The sequence below is a fragment of the Sylvia atricapilla genome, chromosome 10 (assembly GCF_009819655.1).
Source record: "Sylvia atricapilla isolate bSylAtr1 chromosome 10, bSylAtr1.pri, whole genome shotgun sequence".
Taxonomy (NCBI): Eukaryota; Metazoa; Chordata; class Aves; order Passeriformes; family Sylviidae; genus Sylvia; species Sylvia atricapilla.
In genome coordinates, this window is record NC_089149.1 from 23,129,616 (window position 1) to 23,155,306 (window position 25,691).

General features: G+C 40.8%; 1 protein-coding gene across 2 annotated transcripts in view; it reads right to left on the bottom strand.

Annotated features, from left to right (window-relative positions):
* PID1 (phosphotyrosine interaction domain containing 1) overlaps positions 1 to 25,691 on the bottom strand; it is an 85,637-nt gene that overhangs the window by 47,238 nt on the left and 12,708 nt on the right. For both annotated transcript variants that reach the window (XM_066326305.1, XM_066326306.1), the window contains exon 2: positions 5,220 to 5,366. In XM_066326305.1, the coding sequence (XP_066182402.1) occupies positions 5,220 to 5,366 (147 nt within the window). The remainder of the gene's footprint in view (positions 1 to 5,219; positions 5,367 to 25,691) is intronic.

Genomic DNA, 25,691 nt, shown 5'->3' on the forward strand with positions numbered 1-25,691 from the left:
GTAGGGCAGAGTAAAAATGAGGTATTTTGCAAGTATGTGGTAAGACACAGTCCTGCTGCAAGGCCTTTGCAATCAAAATTAACAAGGCAGAAAACCAAAAATACGCAGTAATATCTGAGAAGACAGTATTCCTAAATGACCCCCTTACACAAGGAATTAGAATCAGTCTGAGGGGGAATTTTAAGACAATGTTTCATTTTTTAATATGTATCCCAATGAGAAACATTGAAATTCTAAAGTTCATAATTAAATCTCAATCAATCTTACTCTCTATTCATCCTATAAGCTTATTATGAGCTTTCCCCAATGTCTAGGGTGACTTTATGATGCTGAATTGTATCCCCATTCATCTGTTTAGCCCTTGCAGACCAAACTTCCAGTCTCTGCTGCACTGCTGTTCATCCTGTTGCTCAAAGCATGTGAGATAATTTCATGTGCGTGAAGACTGATTATCCCACAGGTGATGGAGTTACCTCTAATGGTGAAAACCACTTTTGAGAAAAGGGGAAAAATGGGAGAAGGACAGAGAGGAAAATGAAAACTGTTGGCAGCAGCCAGCAAAGCCAGAAGAGCAGGAACAAGGGCAACAGGCTGTGGTTTTGCTGAAGGGCCAGAGCTGCTGCTGGAGGCCAGGCACAGGTCAGGGCATCTCAGCCACTGGTCAGCTGTCCCAGAAAGCATCCCAAATCCAGTTCATAGCATCAGGTGTGCCCCAGAGTTACACCAGTCAAGGCTGGTTTCCAGCTGCTGACACAACACTGGTGCCACAGAAGCCTACTTGTGGCCTTGGCCCCACTGTCATCCCCAGCCTGCAGCCAGCTTAGTACAAGAAACACTTCCTTTTTGCTTTGAGAGTGAAGCTATTAAGGTATTCTGAAAGACCAAACTCCATTTATTTATATTACTTCTTGTCTACTTTTCAATCTCTATCAGTATGTGCAACACTTGGTTTTAAAACACTACTACCCAAAAAATGCCATTTATACAAGTGTTAAACAAGATTCCATCCATCTTAAATTAAGATACACCATCACAGAAGTTTCCACATCATACCTTCCACAAAGCCTGAATGAATAAGATTACCAAATCAATCCAGTAAGAGATGCAAGCAGTAAGTATCATTCCTGTAAATGCCATATCACTAAAATATATTTCCCATTTCATTAAAGCATACTCATAAGAATACAATTATTTGGACTGTTTATGCTCCTCTCAGCCCCCCCAGGCTGCTGAGAAAAGCTCGTCCATTGGTAGGAACTAGAAGAATAAGATTGCCTGACCCAGTGCTGATTATTCAGCAGTGACTTCACTTTGAAGAGTCTTCCAATAAAAAGGAAAAAAAATTAAACCTACTACACCACTTTAAAAATTGCAGACAGCATTTTTAACCTCTGTCCTTTTGCATTACTGCACCAGTGCCTGGAAAAGCTACAGCAGGAGAGAGAAAGTCATTTAGGCAGCTCCCTTCGTGCCACCACCATGGCTCAAAGGGACAGAAATCAAGAAACATTAGAATCAATACAAGCCTATTACAACACTAAGGAAGAATAAACCACACAGAACTTAAACAAAATCTGTTAAAAGGCATGGAGAAAGCAGACATTTCTGAGTAGAGAGTAACTTACTTTCTGGAAGTACTCCAGATTTTGCATTTCCATCTGGTGGTACTTAGGGCTGGGATAAGTGAAAAGGAGGTTTCCAGATGAAACACAGGAGTGCCCATTTGACATAAAATACCTACAAGCAGGACAGCCACAGTCTAATTGAAATCCTTATGATCTGAAGAAGAAGGGATGGTTTTTTTATATACACACATCTAAATCACACTCATACCTGAATGGAAAACATGCTCTACTAAAATAAAATCAAATCAGAACCTGGGACTGAAAGTGTGGTCCAGCTACTAACAAAAGATTTATTCTCACTCTTTTTTGTCATCCCTCAGGAGTGGGTGGTTTAGCTTAAGCTGAGACTTGCCATTTACAGGCATACAATAAGCCAGTTGAGGTTTTCCACTCTTTGGAGCAGCTGCCAACCTTAGCCCTTGGTGGTCCAGCATTCATAAATGTCACACACGTTGCTGGAAAGAGGCAGGATGCACACAGGTCTCCAGTTGTGTGTCCCAGAGAAATGGCAGCTCTCTGGGCACTGCATCCCAGTGTCCTGCCTCAGTATCCTCAGCTGAAGGAGGACAAGAAGCAAATGAGGACAAATAAAGCAAATGATACCCTGGAAAAGCACAGAGACTGAGTATTTTATTGTACCCAGAAATCCTGCTCTGATCTAGGCTGTGTGAGGCTGCACCACTCTGATCCCAGGGTTGTCACTCCACACTTGCAAACAGGGCTGGTGGGTTAAGGAGGGCAGGAAGGTGCCCTTTGGGAACTACAGCCCCCAAATCAACCCACCTGACTGAGCAACCAGCACCACAAACTCCACACACAAAAATGTGTGCACCCAAAGCTCTGTGCTTCAAATCTGTGCTAATATTATCCATCTCTCCTGCTTGGGGAAGTCATACCCACAGGTCTAGAAGGGTGGGAAGGACAACAAGCACATCAGACCCAAGCATGCAGTTACAGAAGGAATGAGTCTTAACCCTTCTGTTATAAGTAAAAAATATATTTGAGAAATCACGATGGCAAAAAAAGTTGCACCAGATATGGAACTGGACAAGAAAGAAAAGCTCTCTGAATTTGCTCAATTGTTTAACTTTCCAGATTTGGTGGGGGGTTCCTCTAGATTACTTCAAACTAGACATTTCCCTGCTATTCTTAAAACCATCCCATTGAATTACTAAATGAGATTAGATCTCAGCAAAAAAGGGTTTCAAAATTCAGCAGCTAACTGCAAATGAAAGCAAAAAGAGAAGCCTGCCTTGTGATGAAAGGACAAGTAAAGGAGCAATTACATCAGAAAACCAATGCCCAGGCCTCTAAACAGCAAAGTAATTGCATGTGTCAAGTTCTCACAACAAGATGGTGCCAGCTGAGGCTTATGTTAAAACTGTGCAATAAAATTAGATGTCTGGAGCCTCTGTCAGGTGAATGATGCTATCTCATTAATGGGATTACACAGAAAAACTGGAGGGATTTCAGTCAAGAGGAATAAAATGATTAAGGATCAAAAAAGCGTGACTCATGAAAGCAAGTAGAAACTGGATGCTGTGCTCTTGCCTGGAAAGCCCAAATCTCAGAACCAGACAGCCCAGTGGTACCAGCAACACCACAGCATCTCCTGCCTTACACCCGGTATAAGAGAAATAGATCAGATATTCCAGAGCAAAAAATCATATTATTAAATTCTAGCTTTTTTATGGCAATGCTACTACTCTATCAGTCAGCAAAAAAAGAAAAAAAAAATTGGAAGGGAAAGTGGACAGGAAAGTTAATTACCTGTTAACAGCTGTCAGGAAGAACACATTTAGTCAGGAAAAAAGAGGGGGAAAAGAAAGAGGTTCTGACTACAGAGACTAGGTAAAATTGAAGCCTTTCAGTTATTAACACGAGAGGATTTCTTAGCCACAGGAACAACATACACATGGAATCATCTTCCCAAGGCAGGTACTGAAAATCACAACAGCTGAACCACCTGAAGAGGGCCTGGCCACTACCCCAGAACCATCATAAGACTCCAGCACTGACAGGAGATAAACTAGCTGCAGGGGAAGGGGAGAAGGAAAAGCAGTACAAGAAGGAGAATGGGAGTGTTGTGGTAGCAGATGTTCCCTAGTCAGCACTACTATGCTATACTGCAGGAAAAATAAATTAATAAATAAAAGAGAGCTAAATATAGAACGAGATTATCTTCACTGAAGGGTTCAACATCGCTCTGCAATTCTTTTCCAATTGAAGGACTATATGTTAAATAAAAAGCTTCATTTAAATTCTATATACATTCACAAAGATAAACTGATTTCAGAAAGCATTATTATGCCTGACCTCTCCCACTGGGAGTGAAAGCCAGATACTTTGTAAACCATTTTGATCATAGCTAATATTCCCCAAAATTCATTAGATCTCAACATAAAGGACAAAAAGTATCACCATGGAAGAGCATATGTTGCAAGCTACTATACAAAGCATATTAGGGTTGCTTCCTCTGCATCAGCACAGGGCAGCTCTGCTTCAACACCCAGCAGAAGGTCCTGTTCCTGGCTGTTGTGACAGGCAAAGAGTCCAACACTTGGGAAGTGAACACTTTCCAAGAAGAAACTTTACTGAGGAAGTGCCAGGCCTGGAGGTACCCAAGTACAGGGGAAAGCAATTTTTTCCCAGCCCACCTCACTCACATCAGATCCCCCAGCAAGGAAGAGTGTGTGTGCATGTATTTGTGTACACACTGTGGCAGGGAAGGGGTTTAAGACATTTAATTGCACTGGATCTTATCCAGCACACACAGCATCAAGCAACAGCTCTCCTGGAGTTACCACTTCCCAGAGCAGGGCAGTCTGAAGCCCAGTTCTCTCCATTTTCACTACGACCCTCGAGGGCAGGTGGATACTCCCTCCAAGTGGCAGCCAGGCTGGTGAAGGGGAATTGGTTGCCAAGCCCCAACTCGCAGCACAGACCAGACTGGTACCCAGCTCAGTCTGCACGGCTGCCCATGGCTCTGCAAGGCCAGGCGAGCTCTGTGATCAAGGGAAGTGACTCCAAGAAAAGATTCAAACAGAGCAGATCTGTTTCCTATTTTTATATGGTTTCTTACCACAGAAGAATACACTCGAGGTTCTTAAGCTATCAAACTTTTAAAAAGAGGAAAATCCTTGCAGAAGCTCTGCTTTGATGTAACTGGGCAAATTGATCTTGTTTCTTAACCAAATCAAGACGCAAGTCTCCTGCCCCCCTTTTTCATTTTTTATCTTTAAAAACCCAAACAAACAAAGAAAAGAAAACCCAACCTAACTAACCTCAAGTTTTAATCTGCAACACTAGCCCTTACAGAAATAATGTCGGTGTTTATAACCAGCAATTCATCACAGGCTACTAGAAATCCTCCACAATTTGCATCATGACATGTAACCCAAACTCTTTCCTCCTGAAGCCCAAAATTTCTGGTCAGAAATGCTCAATGACTTTTTGATTAAGAAACTTTATAGTCATAGTAGCAGTTAATGAAATTTCCAGAACTGTTGCCTACTTAGGGTTCCTTAGAGTTCTCAAAATCACATAGGACACCTCCACAGTGGTCTCACTCCCTCAGTTTATACTTCTGAGTACCTTGCATCCAGTGTGAGTCCGGGTCTTCATGAGAGGGGTTGTGGTGCACAGCTCAATGGCTTCTGGTTCATGGAAGATCACTGTCGGGAGAGGTTCTTTACGAAGAGTTAGGACATTCAACTTAGTCTTTAACATGGTCTGAAAGTGCTAAACAGAAAAAGAAAAGAAATTACCTCCAGTTCTCGTGCAGAAAAATGAGAGATAATAATTGGACTTGTCTGCATGTTTCATTTGCTGTTCAATGCCTCGCAAGCTTTCCTGGGAGAGTTAACAAGTTCTATGACTTGAGAACATTCGTTACTATCAGCAATGTGGAGACTATTTTTAATTAAAAAAGATATACACACACAAAGTGAAAGGATTCATTACAATTCACATTTGTTCCACAAAGGGCCTAAATTCAAACTCTTGACCATTTGCAACTATATAATAAAGCTGTTCATGGACCCAGTTCCTCTACTAATGTCTACAGGGAGAAAGAACAGGGGATCAAAGACTATTAAAAGAACTATGAATTCATCCATCCTTGTTCTCCTTCCTCTGTACTTAAATCTCATCCCACTGACCTTTGTAGATGTTACCATTCCCACTGAGCTGAATCCCTCATTGGTTTGCCTTTATCATGTGAATTTTACATTCTCTTCCTTTGTAAGCAATAGTTCCTGTAGTCTCCAATGTAAATGTCACTCTTGGTACCAATGAATAGATGTCATTCAAAACTTCTCACTTTCTTAAACAGACTCCCCAGGCTTAGGTGAAGAACTATCCAAGTGGACAGTAAAGTCATCAAACTTAAAGTTTCTCAGCAATTGCTTAGAGTGAGTAAAGTCAATTCTTGAAAGACTTCCAAATCAATTTTGCGGAATCAGAGGAGTCAAGAGAAAAATTTTAACATTTAGATGTTTCTTTGAACTGACCTTCATTTCAAAAACTGAACATTTTCACATGCTACTACTTATCTAAGGGAGAAAAAAAATGCAGATATGAACCAAATCAAGGTCATAAGATGCCACAGCACTGTCTACTGCAATACGACTTTATCAAAACTTTGTAAGTTGGCTTTTATCAAGCAGCAGTTATTAGAGATGCGTGCAATGGCTCCAGATTACTTTCATCAAAACTAAACCATTTGTCCTGACTTTTGATAGGAGATTCTTAACTTGCTTTGCAGTCACCCCTTTTCAGTCTCCACTTTACCTCTGCAAGGCAAACAAGCATTACAGGGTCTGGCTTGCAGAAAAAGAGATGCTAAGTGATTTCCCAGAACCATGCAAGCTCTATCGGAGCTAGAAAATCAACACAGATCCTTTTTCAGTCCTGTACTTTAGATGAAGAGAGTGTCTATTCAACATTTTATTTATACACAGAGGATGAATCAACTATTTAAATACTAGGCTGGTTTTCTATGCATTTTTTTTTTGTGGATATGAATATTCCTTTGAAAAACTTGCTACCAGATCATAAATATTTTATCATGTGCCAACTGAAAGCCTGTTGATACACTTTTTTAACAGTTTAGTCCTTAGTTCATCAGTGTTACTAATTGTTACACTACTGGAAGTACAGCACTTCAAACACTTTTAGAAATATGTTCAAGACATATACACAAACAGTCTGTGAAAATAGTACTTGTTTACCTATTTCACACATGAAGTTCCAGCCTGTTAACAGCAATACTTTAGGGCCTCTGTGGTGTTTGTGCAAGCATTCAAGTTTTCATCCCACTGAAGCACTCCACTCATACTATTTTTCGTCTGCTCGTATTACATGTTACCCTGTTCACTCTCCCAAACACAGCTCCAGCAAAAAAGTACTCCATTTAAGATGATTATATATTAAAGAATATTCTGTGACATGTTTCTGAAGATAACAGAGCTCTTTGACAGCTAGGATTACTAAACTGACTGAAAAAACATACTTCATTTTACCTTTAGGTTGCAATTAACAGCCTTTTGTCTGGAGTTTCCTAGGCCTCTCCAGTGGAGCTGTTTGCAAAGGCTGAACAGCAGGTAAAAAGCCATGACAAGTACAAATCAAGTGGGAGGTTGGAGATGCTGTGTTTGGAGAAGCAGCATTGATTACCAGCTGCAGTGCTGGGCTTGCTGGTCCCACTGACCAGCTGCTGTTTAGTACAGCTTGACTTGCTTTTATCTATAGGCTCTAGGTCTGCTAACCTGCTGCTGAGGCTGTATTTCTGGAAGAGAAAATATGCAAAAGGCAAAGGGTGCTAGAGCATGTAACTTTTCCCTCCCTTGAGTGCTGAAAGAGCTCTATTTCCATAAATGATCTGTTTAGAAGGTTTCTCCAGTAAGGAACGGTCCTTCAATTAGACAACAGATGTAAAAAAACTCCATTTAGTCCTCCTGAGCAGTGAGCTTGGACCTGCAAAATGGTTCTCCTCCTCTGCTGACATCTCTATAAACTTCAGTGGGGCTACTGACAGAAAGGGCACAATTTGACCAAAAATGAAGAAAACTACGGCAATGTCTATCTTCTTTTTCACGTCGTAACAACCACATATACAATCTTAAACCAAGGAAAAGCCTACTCTGTGCCTTACAAAGGCAATTCAATACTTGTATGAGCAGCAAGTTGGAGCGGTTGGGTGCCAAAAACACGAGAGCACAATTGGCAGCAAACAGCTGATTAGTTGCCAGAGAAGTGCAGAAAGGATTGGGGGTGGATGCAGAAATAGCCTTTGCTTTGGCCCACAGGGCTAATGCAGACCACGCTGTGCTCCCTGCACAGGTCATGTGATGGCTGCCATAAGAAAATCAAATCTCTGCCAGCAGACATCGCACAGGGAGCCCCCAAATAAGCACGTTATTTAAACACATGCCTAACTTTCACTATGTGAGCAGTCACAGTACAGCACACGCGGGTAGTGAATGGGATTATTCGCGTGCTTTAAGCCAAGAACAGGATAAAGTGCTTCGCTGAACCCATTTCTTGGGTTTCCACTCCAAACTGGCATCTCCTGCAGAAACTGTTGGCAAAAGCTGACCTATAACAGTAGCCAACCTATTTTTTAAGAAGAGGCATTCACTCTCCACTGCTGTGAACTCGAAATATTCCTTTAAATGTTTTAAGTTCACAAAGTTCTTGAAAAGCATTACTTTGGCAATCCGGTGAATAAAGTCTCAGGGAACATTACACCATTCACATTTCATGTGCCAGAACCACTAGGTTCATTTGGTGGCTCTTACACTGAAATTCATCATCAGAAGATATTCTTAGCTGGCATGATTATACCAACAGCTCAAAACTACACTTCACTCATTCTTTATCCATTTAGATGGTGCTACTGATATGACTTTATATTTGAAAGAAATGCAAGGAGTAACATGACTGTAAAAAACTGGCAGTAAGTTTAAAAATACCTTGAGCAAATGAAAATACCTTAAATGCCAAAGAAAGCATCAGACCTGTAATTAGCATTGTATTTTCCTAGCTGTTGAACATTATATCATTCAGAGCAAAATTTAACTAATGCTGCCAATAACACTGGACAATTGTCTAAATTCAAAACCATAGTTTTGAATGACTGAAGTTCCATCAGCTGAACTACAGTTGAAGGATTCATATAGTTCCATAGTTGAAGGATTCAAGCTCCAACAGTTTATTTTGCTTAGTTTACCCATCTTAATGGCATCCTTTCCCCTTGCAGAAGAAAACCAAATGATGCACAACTGGTAGCCCAACCCCACAACTGGCTAAGACTGTCACTACAGAGGTACTGCCTCTTGCCTCCCTGGTGACCCTCAAAGTGCTCCCTATTTCAATGACAACTCTGTCACCACTAACACTTTTAGCTACCAGTTAACTGAATATAAGAATTAAGAACTTCTATGTTGTTTAACATATATTTTGTTATCAGCTTGAGAGTCACACATTAGCTCTAGACAAACTAGTTCAGAACGTGCAATTACAAATTTTACGTGCTGCATATATACTTCAGGCACAATTTATTCTGTGGTTAAAACTAAAAGTTAACAGCATTTGGGTTTTGGTTTAGTTTGTCAGCAAAAATACTGTCACTTCCAGAACTCAGGCCAAATATCTTGGAGAAAATAACTATGATTCCATGCAAGGAAACATGACTTGGAGGAGAAAATTATGCACTGAAATTTGTAATAATAATGCTCTTCATCTTCAGGTCTTGACAAAACAGTCACTGCTGTTCACAATATTGAGTATTCAGCAGCCAAGCCTAGTGGATCTTTTAATTTTCCTCATGGAAATAAAGATCCAAATTAAAAAATCTAAGAAAGGGTTATATATTGGAAATGAGTATATAAATAAATGTCAAAAAAGAGGGGACTGGAGCTCATTGTAATCTGTAATCCAGCAACAGAGTTAAGCAAAATAAATACATTTTAAAGGTTGAATGGGTTGCAACATGGTGATCAAAAGAAAAGTCTTCAGCACCTCAGACCTCATCCCCCATTCTCTCTTAACATCAGCACTACAATCAACACATGACTGTAAACTGGCATCACATTTCCAAGTGACCTGTACTTGGCCAATTTTGCCAAAGATGCACATTGAATCCAAACCCAAAAATAAGAGGATGTTAACTTATGAAAAACAGTTATTCTAAAAGTTCAAAGACTCTGGAAGAGGGATCTGCCAGAACAAGAAGCAGTCCTCTGGGCATTCATCCTTCTACAGCACCTACAAAGGAATTCCCAGACCAAATCCATGTTAGTGCATCAGCAAAAGATGAAAGGAAATTCAAAAATAATCCCCATAATTTACTATTTCAGCACATGTACCTCTCTACCTCTGAAACTCATTTACTTCTGGAATGAACCCAGAATTTTCAACAGCATCCTACAGCAAGATAAAGCGGCCTAGGACAGGAAAGACACAACAAAGTGAATTGAACTGCAAGAGAATTTAAAAAGTACAAATGTTCCTTCTCGCCTGTTCCCAGTGGAATTTGACTACCAGCATACCCAGTTTATAGGTACAAGAGGAGATGAGAACACAACAGACCTTCAGCACTGTGGTTACCCCATGAGTTACATGAGCATAGCTGTGAGCTGAGGACCACCCAACCCCAAGTCTCCAGCTTTTTAGCAAGGAAAGAAGTATTCTGATCTGTAAGAAAACTGATCCATTTCAAGACTTTGTTTTGTTTAAAGCAAATCTGTCCAGTACAGATAAATGTCATCTCTGATCCATTTCTTGTTAAACAAATACTGCTAATACAGTTTAAATGCTTTCCCTCCCCCACATTAAACTATATCATGTTTTATTTATTTTTTCTTTAGTAGCAGTTCATATAAACATTGTACTGAACACTGCAGTAAAATCCTCTACAGAAGGGATGGAAGCAATTTATCATGATAAAATCAGAAATCATCTCATCAGCAGCTGCTCTGTAACACTAAACTGACTGGCATGCACAGACCCAAGACCATGTCATGGCTATACTCAAGCAGATCCATCCCAACCAACCTTCTTGAAACCAATCCAACTCCAGAAATCTAGTTATTAAAAGTTTATCTCAAGCATCTCAGGCTCATCTAGCATCTCAAGACCTATATTTTGCCAGCTTATCAAAACAAATCCATTCAATTGCTTTCAGGTAACAGATGCTATTTATGTGGAAAATCATATAATTATGTCTGAAGTTTCATCTTTCAGTCACTAAGAAGTGGCAACATGCAGAAGTGGTAAGACAAGCTTGCCTGCAGGCACCCTGTGTTATATTTTTTAAGTAGAGGAGCTTGGACAGGCCCATGGAACAACTTGGCATGACTCAGTGGGCTGACGGAATGGCACCCCCAAGGATCTTGGGACAAAGCATCTGGGAATTGTTCCACAAAACAAAAACTAACCAAAAAACAAGCAAACTTTTGCTCCCCCTCCATATGTCCAATGACCATGCGTGGCTCAGCCAGTGCCTGCCACCATTTCCCCTCTCATGTCCCCATGCTCCTTCCACCCTACCCAGCAGACAGCACAGGAGAGAGATGGGGTGGCAGAGAAAGCTTGGGCACGGAAAGGAGCAATCTGCATTTGACAGGATAAGCTCTCATCTTTATGACAGGACAGCAGGAAGAAGACAGCATCACAGCAAGCAGGGCACGAGACTCGGGAAAGGAAAGAACGAGGAGAGGCAGCACTACAAGCAGTGCTGCCAGGCAGGGCCCATCCTGGACTTCTCCTGCCATTATTGAGTGTCATAAGGGAGTCAAGGATAAAGCTCTGCTGGAAAAACCTGTAGTACACAAAAAACAATAGGTACATGAAAGGGAAGGGGACACAAGTCTGCAAACAGAACAGCATGACAAAGAACACAGGAAACCCAAATCAGTTGAGTGTCAAAAAGCCTTCCAGCAAAGATGTTACTGGATCTTTGTACGCAAGTACCGAGAATTATTTCATCTCACTCTGACCCCAACTTCTTGGGAATATTCTTTTTCCTGTGGTGGCAAGACACATCTCTTAAAAACACATAACTATCAAGATTTCATAAATAGAACCGGCACTCCCTATCAATAGCTGTGATCGCACAGCTGCCTGTGTGATGGTGCTCACATTGCCTTGTTTTCCTACAAGTTTAAAGAATTTCTGTTCCCTCACCATTTAATTCATGTGAAACGTTTTGTTCTCAGACCCTGTGTACTTCGCGTTTGCTCTGGCTGAATGCCCCCACTCTGTTGCCAAGCTCATGCGATTCCGATCAGCAGGACTGCTGCCCAAACAAAACAGAGTCCCAGATACAAACACCCTCCAAACTGCAGGGGACTTCAGAGCCAGATGAGAATTTCATGACTGATCCTCTAACATTTCTCTATCATCAGTCAAACTAAACCCCAACCTAAACAAATCTAAGGGTACAGGATATTCAGAGACCAAGTTGCCAGTTTAGTCACAACTGTTCAGAACCTAAAGCCTCACTACAGTGATTCACATCAGAGTAAAAAGGAAGGAGTCAATAATTCAGGACACTCAAAATCATGAAAATAAGATAAGGCCTCCCTAAGACATGAGTGGAGGAGGAAAAAAAAGTCACAGTACCACAGTAAAATGTTCTTTCATCAGTCTCAACATTACACTGCTTAAATTCCCAGGCTAACATTTCAGTGGAAATTAGGCATAATAGAAGACGAACATCTAAATATATCTGCTATGGATTTGGGCTGTTACAGTCTTTTACCTACTGATGACTGTTAAATATATTTTGAAATAAGCTGTAGTTTCCCATGCCTGGTGTTCATGGCATATATATTTTATAACAGAACTTTCGTTAGCATCAATAGAAAAAAAACATAAAAAACCTTCACCGATGTATCAACAGAATTGCTCTCATAAATAATTACTACCAAAGTTTTGGCCCCAAAAATTACTGTTAACTCTCAAATTCTAATAACTTTGTCACAACTGAATTAGTTCTGGAATTTTAAATTAGATTGCTGTTTCAACGATACCAGAATTTCTCAACGGAAGCAGAAGAATTTATGAGCTCCAGCATTTTTTCAGGACAAATGGCAGTCAAAATACAAGTCCAAGACAAGACAAATGGTTAAAAGGAAAAGAAAAAAAAAAAGAAAAAAAAAAAGTAGAAATAAATTAAGAAATAGAAGCTGACAAGAAAAGACAGAACAAAATAGAACACGCAGCAGCATAGATATGTCAAGTTCATTCACTTTGATTTTGAGCTGACCCCTAAGCTGCTTTCCAACATATTTTTCTCCTAACATGAGTTTCCAGTACATGTATTATTTGGTATAGTTGGCCCAATATTAAAACAAAGGAATCCTGCAGCATGAAGGCAGCTGTTGCTTTTTCAATTTGCTCTTGGAGGCTTTCCAATAATTTCTATGTCAGAGGATGCTTTAAAAAGTTTTTTCTCCTCATTCTGTGCCTGGCACAACAAGCCCATCTCAGACAATACCTGCCAGACAGCCACTGCACTCTACAGTGCAGCCCTTTCAAAATCAGTGTTTCACTCTGTCACTCTTCTCCTTCATTTTTTGCAATATCAGGAACTTGGTAAGCAGTTACGTAGTTCAGTGATACCTCTCTTGCTTTGCTAAGACTTATTTCCTGAGACGGGGATAGGGACTGGGTGACAGAGGCACCTGCTACAAATAAGGAATCTGCCCTGATTATTTACTATAAGTAACACTGTTTAATACTGTGGAGAAACAAAGTGTGCAAATTCTTGACAAAAAAGGTTATGTATCACTTATATAAATCAAATTAATTTCTAGTCTAATTAATTTTTGTTTTTACAGATACAAAAGAATGAGAATCCATTCCTTCCTCTAAAACTATTTTTATCACAGAGTCCTTTGATGCTAATGTACAGCACTGCCTCTTCCAGGTCAGAACCACCCCCAAGACTTAAACCTGGCATTCCTGAGGGTCTCTGAGAAGGGGTCCTGCTGCTTCCCACAGACACAAGCCACTTCCAAGGGACTATTCCTGCATCTTCAGCAAGTCAGCTTTTTTGGGAAGCCTTCATCAGGGTGTACCCCCTGAGCCCTAGCAAGGGATGAAGAAGAAGCCTGGTGGTTTTAGCCTTTCCCCCCGCCATGAGCACCATCAGCACCTGCCCCAGAGCCTCCACAGGGAGCTGTGTCTGCCCAGCACTACTGCCCCATTCATCTGCAACACTACCCCTTTCCCACCTCCAACAGCAAATTATCCATCAGGATAATCTGCCAGGATTTATAGCCATATAAATCCTTTGAGCAGACAACGCAGAATATAGATGAAAATTGGGTCCCACTGCAGTGCAGACACATAGCCACTACCCCAGGGCAACTTCACACAGTATGTCTTTCCACTTCTTTAAGCCATGAATAAAAGTAGTACACTAGAGAGCCTACATCAGAAATAAGGGATTCTAGAGAAAATGATCAAAAATACCTTTCTACAAAGTGTCTCATTAATTCAGCAAAACTTTAGAGTTGGATAATTGACAGGATTTGCACCAAGAAACCTTTACAAAAGAAAAATCACACCAACTCATTTACATTCCTGTTTCTCCTGCAACTACCCTACTTGTTAAGCTGAGTCAAAACAGCCAGATGCAAAATTACTCTGCTTTGTCCAGTTCAGAATGACTCAAGTAAAGTGGCTGAGGATGGTGCTTGCCTTCACTAAGGCCAGCAGGGCCCATGGGCAGGGCAGCCCTCCAATATCCACACCCTGCAGATATAAAAGTTAAATCTGCGTAGTGTTTTCAAGGTTTTTCCAAAAGTAATTAATCTTTTCTGATGCTTCCATTTTTCTGGTTTTCAAAGGACAATTCCTTAGCGCTTCACAAGACAGAGATTAAGCTTCTGACTTCTTGCAATTTAGTCGTTCAAACTCAGAGATACTCAGAAACTCCAGCTTCTCTATAAAAACCTCCGCTTCTTCCTCTTTACTCATCAGCAAAGCTCAGATAATTTTGCAGAAGCCTAACTAATCCCTCAGCTGAGTATTAAGGATCAAAACGCTGGTGGTTATACATATATATACATATCTACAGTTCTAAGAACAAAGTGGAGGGAAAAAAAAAAAACAAGGGAAGAAAAGCAAATCCCTCCAGAAAAGGAAATAAAATACGCGCCACGAGATTCAACCAGATGCCCTTATCCCCTCAAGGCATGGTTAATGTACTATCTGCCAGTACATATGGGACCAATTAAAAAGAGCTTACTCCTCGCACAGGCGCTGCAGCGTCACTCTGGAGGAACCCACAATCCATTAAACAAACTCATTCCAAGTAATTCCATTCTGGAAACACGTGCTCATTCATAACCAAATCCCAGTCTTTAGGAATCTCATATGCCATGAAAAAAAAAAAACAACCCTGCTTCCACAGAAATCTCTGGCAAATCTGAAGTTCAGCAAGAACAGAACTACCCTCATCTTTACTGCTGCCTTACATGTGCTGCTACCTGCACCGACATGAAGAATTACTACTACTTCTTCTTAGAGAAGTAACAATCTTGGTCTTGCACTTCAACATCGCCAATGAAATAAAGTGCATTGAATGATGGAAATAATTAATTGCTTAACTAAAGGAAACAGAAAAGTTCAAAACTATCCAAATGTTCCCTTCCAGCAAGACCAGCAGAATTGGAAGACTTCAGGCATGTACAAGGATCATCATTCAACCTCTTTATATTGTGAAAGCTACTTCCTCTGTTTCCAGTAATTACACTCTCACTTTTGTCCAATCTCCTCCAAATTTTGTTCAACAGAGAAGTGACTTACAAGTTTCTACACACAAAAGAGCTACAGAATAAAGAATTCCACTCAGTAACAAAGAGGAACATCATTATTCTCAGTACAGTCTCAACTTTCCACCCCTCTCCACTGATCGCTCATCACCACAAACACCATCCATTCTCAGCCACATTACAACCTAAATAATTCTGCATTGAAAAATACCTGTGTTTTCAAGCTTGGGCTCCTCTTTGAGAAATGAAGTTGCAAATGAAATAGGAGTGTAGATGAGAGGGTTGTTTGTGGGGGGGAGAGGTTATTATTATTATTAAATGTTTGTTCATGGAAACCCTGTCAATTATTGCAAGCAGTGTTTTAACTTAGAGCAAATGAAGTAATATAGAACAAAAAGATCTAAGGAAAGGGACTTGGGATGTTAAAGCCCTGACCTTCTCTAGATGCAGATCTAAAATATATTCCTGTAATACAAGATGGAAATATTCTGAATACCCACTACATTTACAGACCTTTGTCTGCCTGTGTCAGGCAGCTAGTTAAACAAATATGAAAGAACCAACAAAATTAAAATATATTAAATGCCTGCCCAGCATTTCCCCACTGTCTTCCTCCTTTGCCCATTCAATTTAACTTCAGAGCATTAGTGATGCAGTTATTCCAGCAACCCTCAGAGCACACAGAGCTGTAATTCTGCAGGAGATGTTAACAAGGTGGCTTTTATCAAACTTGATGCAGCTGAAATCTAAATTATTTACCCTGAAAGAGAAGGGAATAGAAGAATTTTGGGGCCTGTGATAAAATATTAAAGTATTGAATACCTATTAGTCATTCCTCTGGGGGAAAAAGTATCAAGACAAATATTTCTTTTAATAAAGAAAAAGGCATATATTTGGCTGAAAGAAAATATTCAACCCTGATGCAAAATGTTTGAGCAGCTTTACAAATTCAGTCCTCTATAATTATACTGAGACTGCTAAAAATTCCACTTTCATAGCCACCACCACAAATAAATAAATGTCAAAATAAATCCAGTAGATTATCATGCAAAAATGTGTCTTCTACAGCTTAATCTTGAGATAATGCTTTTTATAGCATGTCTTTCTGCCCAGATTTGCAGCTCTTGTTACTCACATTCTGACCACTAATCACAATGGTCATCAATCTTATAATTAATTTTTTTCATTAAATTCTTCATGGTGCAGCCCTGCTGATGGCTTCTCGCCTCTGCTCCTCTAAGCTATTTGCATATAGAATGGCTACAGTTCCTCAAAAGATCTCCAAGCCATACTCAATGATGTCAAGGACATTAGTTTAGACAAAAGAAAAAAGAAAAAAATAACCCAAGCATTTTAGAGGTAAACTGTAAGTATGAGGCAGATGGATGAATGCACACAGGGACTCAATATGAATCTCCTGTGACACTTTTCATTTGGTCAACCCCAATTTTGCAATGAAGAATTCACAGAAGACTTTTCAAGGGAATCTTTGAAGTATCCTTGTTCCACAAACACTTCTAGGAAAAGTAACTCTCTAGCTCTAAGTGTTTAATGCAGTTTCTTATGTTTGGAAAACAAGGATCATTTAGAAAGCAATTGAAATGAATACCAGTCCATGGCTGGGATGATCAGAACCAACCAGTCTGATGGAACACCATCCTCAGAAGGGAACCACTGTAGATGGAGAGCGTTTATCAGCAGAGCTACCCAGCAGTCAGGGCACAACGTGACAGCTCCACAAGACTTGTGCCACCACGCACTTCCCTCAGAGCTTCATTACAGCTGCTGAGATCCCCAACGCTGCCCACTGCAATGCTGCTCTGCCTACACCCTAACCAGGAACGTTCAGCACAAAACGTCCCACGTGGGCACAAAATCAGGCTTTTTCCCTAGGTCTCCACTTGGGAAGTCAAAAGGTAGTCAGAGCTGAACACTCAAAATGAATATTTCTCCTGCTGAGGGGTAATTCTGAGCTCGATGACAGATGGCTGTTTTCCTGCTTTCCAAGCATTACCATTATTTAGAGGAAAGTCTGTAAAAATGTTTGTACTGTTGGTAAGTTACTTGGGAGACCACCACAAGTAAAATATTTTCATTTTTAAAGAAAGAATGCCATTTCAGTCCAGAAGCAAAACTTGAAACAGATAACCTCAGAAGTGGAAAGTCTTGGGCAAGTTGTTAACTGAAGTCACAGATTTTCAGAGGGGATTTAACTCCACATCAATTAATCACCACCCATTCCCCTCCTACAGACCAAACTTTAATCCAGCTACACTATTTTTAGTGTCAGATGGCTTGAGGAACAGAAGGTATCCTTGTTTGATTTTTTTCAATTCAGGATCCCAGGTTGTCTGACTGGAACAGATTTTCAGATTACATTAGAAAAGCCTCTGAAATAACATCAGTCAAGTTTTGCATGCAGAGCTGTTTGCACAAGCCAATTCTACAGTTTTACCAGACAATCGGCTGTATAAACATCTGGCTGCTCCATTCCCAGCAGCTGATGAGAGAAGGGGACCTTTGATCATTTAACAAAGCCAGTTCCCTCCTGGGTACAATCCACAATTCACCACAATCCACCACAATTCAAGGGTTCCAAGTTTTGCTGTTTCCCTGTCCTGAAGCACTTGCTGGCTATCATGTGCATCTCAGTGTCATCCACAGCACAACAGAGAAAATCAGAGGCTGAAGCCACAGTGACTCCCTGCAGAAACAGGAACCCAACCTACCACCACTGTCTGGTCTTCAAGCCAGGGGAGTGGATGCCAGAGTTATCCACACAGGGTGACTGTGGGTTTTGACTAACACATAATGACAAAATGTATGATAAGGGCATCTGCTAAAACACAGATTTTTTAAAAAAATAATTAGTTTTAAATACAGGTTAGAAATCATTTGGAAACCATGAGACTACACAAGGTGCTCCTTTACTTTTAAAAAGATTAAAAGTGGAACAGCTTCAACCAGAACATGAAACAGGGCTATGTGTTATGATCTATTTTCCCTGCAGCATCGGTAGAAAGCTGATTAGTTCCAACTCATGCTCAACAACACGAGCACTTCCACTTTCATGTTTTATCACCATTATAGTCAGAAATTAAAAGACTCTGGTGGCTATCATTGATGTTCCCAACCTGGCAGAGTAAAGTCATTCCTGAAGGAAATTTGGGGCTGCCTTTTCTGTTTACACAGTAGAGAAATCACAAATGCACTTTACTGTGAAGCTGCCAATATCTAATAGTGTTTAATGGTGCAGTATCCGAGTGGAAAAAGGGCACAAGATTCTATCTAGTGTCTGGCTAACAAATTAGGTCATCAGTTTCCATCAAGTTTCCCTCTTTGTCTTCATCCCTGAATGTGTGCTGCTGGGTTGGAGTTGAGGGGCTATTTATTTGCTGAAATACCATCTCCAAGATGATTCTGGGGAAGAAATAGGAGGTAATTCTGAAAACAGGGGCAGCAGCATGCACACCATTGAAAAAATAAAGTAGGCAGGACACAGGGGTAAATCTCAGTAATAACTTGGCAGAGCTACCTATGGCAAGGCCTCTGACCTGCCTGAGCTGGACAAAACACCCCGGGGTGTTGTTGCCCTGTAACAGGTTAGGCTGCAGTCAGCCCAATCAACCCCCACAGCCCATTCTCATCAATTCTCACAGAGGATGGCTACCTTTCCATTTTAGCTCTAAGTGTGCATGCACAGCAGATGGAACGAGCAATGCAAGGTCCATTTTGGCCCAGACCATTTGGTTTGGAAGACACTCTTCTCCAGTTCAGCACATGAAGTGCTCTGGCTTCAGCCTCTTTTCTGTTTGGCACACAATCAAACCATATTTAGAGGAAATCCAATTCATCTATAAAAGTTGCATCTCAATATATTGTGACTTACCTCTCTTCCCTACCCCCATTCAAAGGGAGAGAGCACTGCACAGCTCTCAAAGCCATTCCCATTTAAACATTACTTGCCTTCTGTACATTTTTCAACTTCCAAAACAGCACTTGGTATGAAAAAAAAGAACAGCAAAGAAGCAAGGTTGTCTTACTGTATTATATTCATTTAATAATCATAAGCAATTTCTCAGAGAAGTCCTCCAGGCACAGTTTTAATGTTAAAGCAATTCTTGCTTCATTTTAACCATCCAGTGATGCAGAGCTGATAGCCCAGCTTATTAAAAAGTACAGGGCACTATTTCAAGAAATGTCATAATTTATCAGGCAGAGTTAAGTCACGCTGCACACGGCAGCCTGGATGCACAACACCAACTGCCTCTGACACTTTCTGGATCCAGCTCTGAAGTCCCTCTGCTTTGGGCTCAGCTGCCCCTGCTGCATGAAGTCACACAGCAAAGCTTCCTGCTACAGTGTCATCTTCCTTTTCAAGAGGCTTAGCAACATTTAAAAAATGCATGAATCTCACTTGAGTGACAACCCATTTAACCGGCTAAAAAACTCATTACAGGAAGGATGGTTGGAGAGAAGGTAAATACTGCAATCATTTCTTTATGAACTTTAGCATGGAAAGCCCCACATTAAGTTGACTAAGAAGTCCAAAACACTGACAGAGCTCTCGCTTTGTCCCGTTGGACATCAGTTCTTGGTCAGATTCGTTGTATCAGTGACTAGATCCAACACTTTGACTTTGCAAATTCTAGCAGGTAATGCAAGGAATCATTACCTGCAATGAGGTTCAATTTAGCCCCCAAATTATTTTTTGAGGGACTCTGTTTCTATTTTCTCAAGTACTCCTGACACACAGGAGATAATTACCAATCTCTGGACTCATGTAAGATGGTAATGGACCACCTACCCTGCCCATCCAAAGGTATTCTTCCAAGAAAATGAGCATTAGAGGAAAGCAGTAAACCCATCCCAAGCCCCTGTCAGGAAGGTGTGTATTTGGGACTATACTACATACTGGAAACCAAGTGGTGACTTTATCAGTAAATTCAAGTGGCTCTGTTGAACTAGGTGCTACACCCAAACAGGTGAACTAGATGAGACACTGCAAAACCAGAGTACCTTCCTGATCCACTCTGACTCTGCAAATATCATACAGCCCTGCTTCAGGATTTGTGTTGCTTTCTGGAAGAAAACCTTATTTTTAAACTAAACCCCACTCAAAGATTAACTGCTCTTAAAAAGTACTTAACCACCTATTTGCTTATTATCAAGTGGCCCATACATATCTGTCAGATGAGCACTATTTATGATAATGCATTAAATAAACACTTCTGCCTTAAAATACATAAGTTTACTTATGAGTAGTTTGAGACACACAAATATCTACAGCTTATTTAGTTGAAGAATCCTCTGCTCTCAAAATGTCCATTCAGCATCCCTGCCAGATACTGTTTCACAATACTACAGGCTCACTTATTCATAAACAAATCATTAACATTCTTGACATAAATCCATAGTGTACAACAAATCCCAGCTATGATAGTGTTTTACTACATTTGCTGTGCCCATCATGAATGGGAGTTCTGTCTTCACTAAAAAAACCACTCACAACAAATAAAAGGCAAATTATTCTCCACAAGAAAACCACCAGGATGAAATGCCTATGCACGGATTACAAACTAATTATCAAGTTCATACAGTAATAAACTGGTATTCAGTTAGTGAAGAGGGCTGCCAAATTTTATGCACGAAGTTTCCTTCCTAGAACTCTAGTAACTAAGAAACTCTGAAGGTAAAACACACCATTACAGGGTTTTATGTTTTCTTCAGCTATTCAAGAAACCTTTTCTCCACACATGGGCACAAGAATCATGTGAGAAAACCCTTCAAAACCCCTTTGACTTTCACTCACTGCCAGGGGTTTATTTACAGCCTTGGATCAGAGGGTTTCATCCAAGCCCAAAATGATCAAGGCCATTTTTACATACCTACACCACAACTTAAATTAGACTAATTAAAATGAATGGAACAGCTAATGAATGCATCAGGACCAGGCTTCTTGTTCTTTCTGAATATACTCCACATAGATGACAGCACAGGACAATATTTTCCCAGAAAACACAGTCCACAGGTGAAGTGAGTCCTCTGCAGGTACCCCAAAACAGCTCTATCATGTAGGCAGCATCCCTCTGTGCTGAGGGCCATGGAGGGCGTGGCAAGATGGGATTCCCTGCTCAGAGCTGGTCCACACAAGGGGGGGACACTCCCATAGCACCTCCCAGGACAAATCACACAGCATCCAGCCATGGGCAATGGCCAGTCACCAGCGAAGCTTTGGATAGCACAAGGTTAATCCCTCTACCCTCAATTCACTAATACCTTCCTCGCCATATTTAAAAAAAAAATTAAACACTTCCCTGAATGGCCATAGTTAAGTAATTTAAAAAAAAAAAAAATAAGGGGGGGGGGTGGAAGATAGTTAAGTTACTATAGATGTTCTTGGCAGATGAGATCTACGCTCACAAGAGCTGGGCTTCCCCCCGGCCTGATAAACATAAAGCAGACTGCCTCCTGTGCCGGCTGCCAGCTCAGCCTGGGGAATAAAAGATGTTTTCAATTCCGGAAAAGATACTTGTGCATTGAAACACTGAACACTCAGCAAGGCCTCAGCCCCTTACTCACAGTGCACAGGCCTGTGGGCGCCGGGGGCGGCTCAGAGTACATAAAAATACGCATATGGCAAAGTTTTGCAGAAATGAGACCTTTGTTATTGTAAATACACGCAGATTTTCATAGCAATTACATTGCAGCATTTTTAGGGACATGATTCCTCTTTTTTACTATTTCCATTGGCATGGCTTTTCCATTTCAGCTTGCTTTAGTTCCAGTTCTGTGATAATTTCATGGCACTACACTCATGTGTGAACATATGCAGCATGAATGGCTCACCATTTTCTGGTGTGACTACTGAGGACTGTTCTGCAATTCAGAAGGGCAGGTTTACAGGATCTATTTATGGGTCTCATTCTGCACCCAGCCTTTGAAAACATTTCAGACCTATTTTTGGCAGAGAAAGCTACCAAAAAAACACTGGGGTTGTCTAATCTGGCTTTTGATCAGAGCTCACCAACCCTAAAGTTCTTGCTTTCAGCCCTGATCACCTAAAGTTGTAACATATCCATTAGTATGAAAACCATCACAGCTGAAGGGATGAATATATTTAGCAATCTCCTCATTTGCCTCCAAGTTTTCTGAGCACCTCAATCACAGTTTTAGATGGTGTCCACAACAGTAACAGATAAAACCTAACTCTAAAAAAGCAACAATTTAAGACAGAAAATCACATGTAATCATACATCTGTAGCAAATGAGGCACTACAGAAATGCCAGACTATGGAGGAGGTCAGACCAAAGCGATCCATTATTTGAAAGAAGGCAAACAGCTCTGCCGGGAATCAGCAAGGAAACCAGACAAGTTAATCACTCATTTGCAGTATGAGACAACAGCCAAATGACACTGAAACCTCAGTGTCAAGTCACCCAAGGAAATGTCCATGCTGCAGAGCAGCCCGGGAAGCCCCTGCTTAGGAAACACACAGCCTTGCTGAGAGGTGCTGGGAAACAGCAGGACTGGAAACAGCTAAGTAGTACTGGAAAACTCAGAAGATACTCATGACCTGAAATTATTTCATCCTTCTGAGTCACAGGTAGATCAGAGAGCTTGCAGGGCAGCTTGCTAAGAGGGAGTGATGCCGCTGAAATACCACCTGCAGAGTATCAAAAGCCCCTGTGCTGGCCTGTGGAGAACCACAACAGGAGCCAACAGTAAAAAAATCCGAATTAACAGAGAGGCTGAGCAGAAATCGTGGGGATATAAGTGTTTTCCAGCCTTGATTGCCCATTTTCTGGAAATATCAGTATCTACAACCCCACCTTTCCTTTGCTGACCAGCAGCAGCATAAAAAACATTAAGTCCTGCAAACAAACAGCTGCACAGCACCTGGTACTGCTAACAGCTGTTCACTAACCTGGTTTAGAAGCTGAAATAAACACTACACTTTTGTTTCGAAAGGCAAAAGCTGGTCATCAAAACCCGTCTGTCACTGGCTGTGCTCCGAAATATATCTCATGCTAAACCCCAGCCTGCAATTGCACACAGCACACCCCACTCACAGGGCTCCAATAGGCACACTGACCAGCCACTTGCCTCCTTCAATACACTATGCTGTATTTTGCCCACTGTTCTAGTTCCTGGAAAAGAAAAGAGAAAAAAAATAAAAAGGCATGACCCTCTAGTCCCTGATCCAGCAGCAAAGTTTTCAGTATTTTAACAGTGATTTCAAATGGGAGCCAAGCCAAGCCTGAATCCTCTGATTATCCTTTGCAAAACCCCAGCATCAGCATTAGCAAATGAAAAGATCAAGTCAGTTGGCTCAGACAGACTGTAATTTCTGTACCTATATTTATTAACAGTAGGTACATAAAACGGAGGAAAAAGAAATGCTAGAAAAACACACAGTGATGTTAACCACAATGGCAAACTGAATGTACCGATCCTGTCCTCCAGCCAGGAAACATTTTCAAGCTGTTTCTTTTAAGCTAGTCGCTGGGTAGGAAATGCTTTTTAGACAGAAAAATATTTTCTTTTCCAGAAGACAGCATAAAACCCAGGCACAAAACAAAATATATGTTTTGATGAGAATTAATTACTTGTTTAACGTGGTAGTTCATTACACAGCTAATCCCCACACATTGTCTAAACAACTTATTTCCTCCAGTGAGTGACGAAAGGTCAACATAAACAAAACAGTTTGATTTTTTCCTAAAGAAGAAGATGCAGAGCACTGACAACACATCTGCAGGGTGTGAAAAGCTGAAAAGCAATATTAGAGGATGTCCTTTGAGCACCTTCCAGTTTTTTTCCTAAATGAAGCTATTCCAGAATGAAATGTCACCAAATATAATGGAATTGAGGTGTTCCACTATGCAAAAATATTGTTCTAAACCAAGAGCTATTAATTCTTCAGAGCTGTGGGCTGTAGTTTATCATTAGCATCTAGAAGTGAATGATGGTTATAACAGTCAATTCCATTTCTCCCCAGTGACTAAATCATGTACTAGCTAAATCATTTATGAATGTCAAAGGGTGACAGTTTTCAATTAAGATAATGAGATTCTAGAGGCTCTGGCCATCTGAACCCTGTCTGTGGATTTTCTTGCCAATTAGAAACAAAAAAAACAAACCAAAACAACAAAACACAAAAGGAAACATTCTGACAAACTGATTTTACTTAAACTGGGTACTCGCAATTTAGCATTAATCCTACCACATATCTGCTAGCTACATACCAAGAATAAACATTTATACTAGTCACCACATTCTGTTAGACATTAACACAGGGTTAAGGTGATGCTAATGGAATCACGCTGGACGTTGGAAACTGAAATTATTTTGCTCCCCTTGTGACTCTTCAGCTCCTCAGGCAAGGACCCAGCCTTTGTCCATACAGCATGTCAGCAAATGGACACACAGCATCCAAGGCCGGGCTGCTCTAGGAGGAGGCAAAATAGTCAAGGGAGAAATCAGGGCAAAATAGTCGAAGGAGAAAATCAAGAAAATGCTCACTGACACAGCAGGAGTGGGCAGCCTCCCCAACATCCAAAGTGGCCTGTTGATCCTGGGTCAGGTCCAAAGGAGGACACATCCCTCAGTAGCAAACACTGCCTGGGTGTGGAGATACATATTCCACATATTCTTCATAAATACAACCCCTGTAAGTGAGCATCCTACCCATTAGACTCTTCACTGTTAACTTCCATGGAGTATCTATAATATAAGTGCTGGAAGCAGCAACTATTACTCTTTTTAGCCATCTCACACCTACTGTTCAAATTCTTTATATTGACCCACTGGTTTTCAGAAAAACAAACAAACACATCAAAATAAACCATAAAGAATAACAGCTACATAGTGGAAGTGAAGATAAGCTTCTCAGCATAAAACTTCAAACTCCCACAGAAGTTCAATAGAGTCAAGTCAGAAAAGTAACACCACGTCAGACTTTGTGGTTCAAACATTACTAAGCACTGGCCAGACTCCGTGCTTTCTCTTTTTATTTTACTTACAATTAGCTGGCAAGAGACGCTGATTAGCTAGAAAAACCACATTCCCTTTTGACCTCCAGGTGTACAATGCTGAACAGCATTAAGTCTTTCCTAAAGCAACCCCTGGATCTTTAGGCAGTGTGCAGTAAGGCTCCAAGCAGCAAGTCACCACAGTGTTTATGGCACAGACTCTCACTGTGGAGCCTGTTAGCTGCTGGTCACATCTATCAAAGGGGCACTGAGTGCCTTGGCACCATCAGGCAGGCACCTGCCT